At 33.0% G+C, this 6,291-nt stretch overlaps 1 protein-coding gene across 2 annotated transcripts; it reads right to left on the minus strand.

Moving 5' to 3' along the window:
* Window positions 1-470: 470 nt before the first annotated feature.
* On the minus strand, window positions 471-4,780 carry LOC140866526 (nuclear poly(A) polymerase 3). Of its 2 annotated transcripts, none has more exons than XM_073271528.1 (10): window positions 4,577-4,780; window positions 4,322-4,399; window positions 3,631-3,738; window positions 3,305-3,367; window positions 3,064-3,228; window positions 2,868-2,981; window positions 2,366-2,419; window positions 1,924-2,226; window positions 1,656-1,820; window positions 471-1,533 (listed from the first exon to the last, which is right to left on the minus strand). In XM_073271528.1, the coding sequence occupies exons 1-10, from the start codon at window positions 4,607-4,609 to the stop codon at window positions 1,210-1,212; spliced, it is 1,407 nt and encodes a 468-aa protein (XP_073127629.1). In that variant the 5' UTR covers window positions 4,610-4,780; the 3' UTR covers window positions 471-1,209. The 2 variants fall into 2 exon arrangements, with proteins under 2 accessions (XP_073127629.1, XP_073127628.1); XM_073271527.1 differs by having other exon boundaries at window positions 2,366-2,428.
* Between the last annotated feature and the right edge of the window lie 1,511 nt (window positions 4,781-6,291).

The raw sequence follows: 6,291 nt of genomic DNA on the forward strand, positions 1-6,291 counted from the left end.
ATTTTTATATAAAATTTAATCAATCAAATCAAATAAACCATAATCTATCAATCAAATCCAATACAATTTTAACTATTATTTTTTATTTATTTTTATTACATTATACTACTTATCTATATATTACTTATATCATAACTCAAATCAAACGGTGCCTAAAAATATAAATTATTTAATCTTATTCTTTAATTTACAACTTTTGTATTTAAATTGACTCTTTATGTCTTATAAAATGTCACTCAATTCATATTTATGATTAAAAGTAATATTTTAAAATAAAAAAATATTTTTTTCATTAATCGGATAAGTTTAACAAAATCTCAGAAAAAAATTACTCTTAAGTTTCCCCGAGGCGGCGAAATAGGAAATCAAAAAAAAAAAAAAAGAATTTGCAGTAAACTTGTGACAAAGTTATAATAATACTGCTGAGCATCACAATCACAATCACAATCACAATCACAAACATCAGCCAATCGATAATTCATGAGAAATAACAAATAAATAAAAAAATAAAGAAAGAAAAATCGAATGCCATTTTGTATTATCTTATTACAGTTAAAATCAGGGATGAGCTCAGAATTGAGGCGGTACTGGTCAGCTTTCCGGTGGCCGGAGTTGGACTTCTCCTACCTCACCGCCGCCTGGACCTCCCTCAACTTCCAGTGGTTCGATTCGTCTTCCGTCGTCGAAAACGTGGTGTGGACTCTCATCACTGTCATCGAATCCATCGCCTTAACTGCCATGCTCTGTTATTTCTTCGTCTTTTGTGGTTGTACTTTGTGAATTTCTCCTTTTCTTTTTCTTTTTCCCTTTTTAATTATGTGTTTGTTTTGTATATCCCGTTAGAAGTTTGTGTTTGGATTTTGGACTTCCGAATCTATTATTTAAATGTTCGTGTAACTTTGGATTGGACCAAATTTAAATAATTCATTGACATTTTGCAGTTCTGTTTTGATCTGCATTTTGGAATTTCCAAAACATTTCTTTATTCAGATTATAGATTCAAATCATTTGTCCTAAGGATTTCACGCCACGGCGGTTATAATTTTTATGGATTTCACTTCTGGATCATTGATTGTTTGGTTGATGTGAAGTCAATAGATTTGAAGTTTCTCAATTTCAATTTTTGAGTTATTTTTCAAACTAAAACGAAGGATTTCAAGTGTAAACATCAGGTTGTCTTTTAACAAACAAATGTATGCACTCCCCCTTCTATTCAGCGCCTCCACTTTTGAGCCATATGGTTTGAGGCAACTGGTATTCTTTGTCCACTGCCATCTGGCGGCATGACTCGGTTCTCTCGAGGTCTATATCAGGTAATTCTGAAGCTTTGACCACTGATATCTCGATCTCTCCCAGAGGGCCTTCTCTGCCAGAGTTGATGTTCTTCGCAAACTCTTCCTTGATCGCATCAATGTCGATCTTTTGACCTCTACTAATCGTCAGTCCCCAGAAAAACACCATATTTGGAGCGTGCAACGTAGCATCGACGTATTCTGTGGGGTTGGGATCACAAAATCCCAGCAAATCCTCCAACTGTAAAGTATGAAAGTTTGTGTTTCAAGAGAAATAGGACACGGTGGTATTTCCAGACACTAGCCAATGCAAGAAGTAGAGTGTTACAGAGTAGGCAAACTGAAGAGCAGCCAGAACCACACCTTTACTAGAAGGAAGCGCAGTCGAGACTTGACCCAACCAACCCAGACTCCTAACTCCTCTCTATCAGACGATGAAAGGCGGATTTTTAAAAACCGGGCATAGTGGTATGCATAAGAAAAAGGCTCAAATAAGCCTTTCCAATCGAAATCTGAGCTCAAGACATCCTGAATCGCCAAAACATCGTAAAAACAGTTGCAAAGAGGGAGCACAATAGAGCAGATGCTCAACTTAATAGCATGTTGTATCAGTCAAGAAGTTGTTTCGAACCTTTGTCAAGTAGTGTCCGCGTAGAAACTCTTCTCTGATTCGGTGGAATGTACTAGTAGTTATGTAAGAATGGCAATACTCATTTGGGCTACATGGTAGCTGAATTGGCATTAGAGACTTTTCGGTAGGAAGGTAATCTGTTGGCACTCTACCATGTAACAAGATAACTGGTGTAGGCCAGGGCCAGAAGGCAAATGTCTTAAAGAAAACTGAAACCAGAGCACACATCCAGGTATAAGGATATCTTTGACAGATCACAGCCGCAAGGACCGCCAAGTGAACCCCTCCGAAAAATCCGAATAACTGCGTTAAGTTATTAGATTATAACATTAACAAGATGACAAGGTATGAAACAAAGTCGATTCCCTGAAAAAAGAGTCGAACAGTGAAAGGAGAAAATAAGGGGAATGTTATTGTCCAGAACTTTGAATGAAATCCTTACATTGCAATAAATGCCTCGTCTCCTTGCCCAAAATTTGACACAGCGTAGGAGTGACTGATATGTCTAAGTAGGATCGATTAAAGAATATAAGATATTCGTCGAGAACTTTTAGCAAATACTGTAAGAAATAGCAACAATTTACCATGATAAAAGTTGTCCTTGCCGTCGTGTTAAACACAATATCATGAAAATGTTTGCGGGAGAGAGTTATTTAAACGACAAAAAACAAGTAGGTATCGAAAATGCTGGCATTTTCTTAATTGCTTGGTATAGTCTTGACTTGCTCCTCTTTTGAGCCAAACCTGTACCTTGTAGTGAGATTCGAAAACCATCACGTTGCATTTGGATGTATGGATTTGATTTAGGTGGAAGAATTTGAATTGCATTATAGTGCTTGATATAAATGCATAAAATGGAGGGCGGAGAATTTGAAATCAATGGCTTGAAATATCTTAATAAGTACAACAGATTTGGAGCATAAATTTGAAATGCTTTAATGTACCTGTAGGTTTGGCACAAGTTGAAAAATGCTTCTATTAGCTCGTACACCGGACAAGCTTCTCCAACTTTTCTCATCCATATTTGCTGAAATGGATGGGTTAAATACATCCACATCCTATACATACACATTCAGCAAATAGACAACCATAATTTTGAGAGGAAATATTCTAAAAATCAATGAATGTGACAAAATCCACCTCAGGAACAGATAATATTCCATGAATCTTGGCATACGGAAGATCAACTGAGACCCCATCGAACTTGAATCGGATGAGAGGAACTTTGGCATCCTTAATACAGTAGATCCCAGAAACCTCAGGTTCACTCTCGAGCATGTCACGTAGAATGATAAAGAAATCCTCCTACAAGTGTGGCAAAGAAAAAACTAATAAAGAACATGTAATTAATGGTTTACATTGGAGGATGAGAATCGCTTACTGCCATAGTAGCAAAGCCTGGTCCAACAAACAGAGCATCAACATCAGACTCATGATAATGAACCTGAGTACCAACAACATATAATACCACTAAATCAGAAAAGGCAGAAGGCAAAAGGCAAAAGGCAAAAGGCAAAAGGCGAAAGGCGAAATAAGATGAAAACAATGTCTGTCCATGATTTGAAATTGGAAGAATGTCTCCGGTACTTGCATACTGATATAATTATGAGGATATGTGCCCATATACTAAGTGAGGATTTGAATGGGAAAAAATGTTCTTCACTAAGAACTGTCAATATAAGAGTGGTAGAATGGAGTTTTTCTTACTCCAAGGCCATATGATCCATAGCTTAGAATTGTGGCGGAAGCAGCCCTAATGCAACTCGCTGGGAGTCTGTGCTGGTAAGCAATCCTCTTTGCCCACACCATCGCAATCTGTAAGAAACAAAAAGATTATAAATTTCGCTACATTACACGAGGCTTCAAAGTCAGGGGCTTCCGCTAATTATGCAGTTTAAAATCTTTTAATTTGTAATCATTTTGAATAGTATTCTCATACTGTTCCAGTTTGCGAAAGCCATGGAGAACACAGCTTTGGAAAACGAAAAAGATTTACCATGACCAAAACGAAAAGAATGCAACAATCAGGGAAGAGACAGAAAATGAGGACTAGGGACGGCGGCCTTAAGTTTTATGTTTACACTTTCTAAATTCTATTCGTTTTTTAATCGTAGTAAATCGACTAAGTTTTGATTCCACTAATTCCAACCCAAACATCGTTTTTGCATGCCTCTACACCATGAGTTACAGTCAAATATTCCTCTTAGTGTGATCTCAGAACTTTTATGTATCACAACTTGTACACAATTCAATAATGGAAACATAAATCTCACATCTTGATTAATGCTGCACTTCCTTCAAAAACTCTGAAATCATTTTGGCATCGAAATGGCTACATTAAGTATGAAAAAGAAACACATAAAACGTGATTAAAAAATTCATTCTTAAGAAAGAGCACCTCTTTGAGCTTCACAATGACGTTTCTCCTCCTGATTTCTTCCTTCTCAGATGGCACCAAACCCTCATCCTCCATATACTATATGCTCGAGAAAAGAAATGCTCATCAACTAAAATCAAGAATATTAAAACAAAAAATAAAGAGAAATTTGAATAAAAACTTATATTAATCAACCATTAGAAAGAAACGGACAAACCCACAAGAACCAAAATCTGATTAATAAGGGAAAAGAAACCGATACACCAACATTTATACCTGAAGCAGAGAAACTGTTCTTTTATACTCCATTCTTGCAGTCTGCCTAGAGAATCACCGGAATTCGGTTTCAGTACGGCAAAAAGTGGCCTGAAAACGAGATTTCAAGATCCATCTAACAAAATGGGCACGAACTCAACACACAACAGTCGTCGATAATCTTTCACAGGAAATGAATCAAGAACTTGGCGGTAGGGATTTGAGATTCCGAATGGGGTTTCTTGATATTGAACGAAGGAGAAGCGGGAAGTGGCATTACTGTAATTTGCTTCAACTTTGGCGGTGTCGGATTTGATTGGTTGTTGTTCGGGTAATAACCGCTAGTGGGGTTCCAGTTCTAAATCCAAGCCAACTTCAATATTTATATATTTACGTGGTTTATTATTTATTATATCCGTATGAAGTTATTTGCACCAAACATCCCTGTAAAATATTAAAAATGCACACTTTTTTCCTGTGAAATTTTAATAGACATTTTCAACCTTAACCTTTTAAAAAATTAGCACAATCGCCCCTTCAGATGAGTGATTGTTGCACACGCGCACCTCATGCGACTGGGCAAAGATTTTGATATTTTTTTTGCATCAAATACCCCTCTGAAATATTAAAAATGCATATTTGACCTATGTGAAAATAATTTTTAAATTTATTCCTCTCATAATACACAATTTTTATTAAAATCTTATTATAAATTATTTATCAAACACTTTTCGTTTTATTAATTTTATTTTGAATTTTAAATTTATGATGATTATATAATTATTTTCTAAAAATATTATTATTTTATCTTGTTATCATTATTTTATTAAACTTTGTTCTTGTTTCCAACTTCTCAATTAAAAATAGATTCATAAACGAGATTTAAATACCTAAAAGTACCAAAATATTAAATCAAAATGATAATTTCATGCATATTACTTTTCAATTTAGTATTATATATTTTTGAACCAAAATCTAATTTTTTTAAAATGAATTGCAGAATTTGCATTAAATAATAATACACAATATTTATTAAGATCTAATTATAAAATATTTTTCAAACATTTTTAATTTTATTTAATTTTATTTTTTAATTTAAATTTTTAATTAATTTATTTCTAAAAATTTATTATTTTATCTCGTTATCATTATTTTATCAAATCACTCCGTGTTTTCAACTTTTTCATTAAACATGATTCATAAATAAGGATTTAAATATCTAAAAATACCAAAATATTGAACCAAATGATAATTTCATGAATGTTACTTTTTTGATTTAGAATTATATAAGTATGTTATTTTTTATTATTTATTAAAGATTGTGAAATGCATATTCTCGAAAAATTTAAATTTTGGTTCAATAATATATAGTCCTAAATCGAAAAAGCAATATGTTTGAACTTATCGGTTTAGTTCAATATTTTGGCACTTGAAATTATTTAAATATTTGTTTATGAATGCAGGTTTAATGGAAAAGTTGAAAACAAGAAGAAAGTTTAATAAAATAATGATAACAAGATAAAACAATAATATTTTTTAGAAAATAATTATATAATCATAATAAATTTAAAAATAAAAATAAAATTAATAAAACAAAATGTGTTTGCTAAATATTTTATAATTAAATTTTAATAAAAATTGTGTATTATGGGTTGAATATATTTAAAAATTATTTTCACAAAGGTCAAATATGCATTTTTAATATTTCACAGAGGTATTTGGTGCAAAAAAAAATA

Source organism: Henckelia pumila, chromosome 4 (assembly GCF_033568475.1).
Source record: "Henckelia pumila isolate YLH828 chromosome 4, ASM3356847v2, whole genome shotgun sequence".
NCBI classification, from domain to species: domain Eukaryota; kingdom Viridiplantae; phylum Streptophyta; class Magnoliopsida; order Lamiales; family Gesneriaceae; genus Henckelia; species Henckelia pumila.

What these genes read in the sequence shown, in the direction of transcription:
- LOC140866526 (XM_073271527.1), bottom strand. Translation starts at nt 4,609, where the DNA reads ATGGAGTATAAAAGAACAGTTTCTCTGCTTCAG. An exon ending in ATGGATCATATGGCCTTGGA is followed by an intron (nt 3,368 to 3,630) that starts GTAAGAAAAACT and finishes GTTGGTACTCAG; the next exon opens with GTTCATTATCATGAGTCTGA. An exon ending in GCGGACACTACTTGACAAAG is followed by an intron (nt 1,821 to 1,923) that starts GTTCGAAACAAC and finishes TTGGCGATTCAG; the next exon opens with GATGTCTTGAGCTCAGATTT.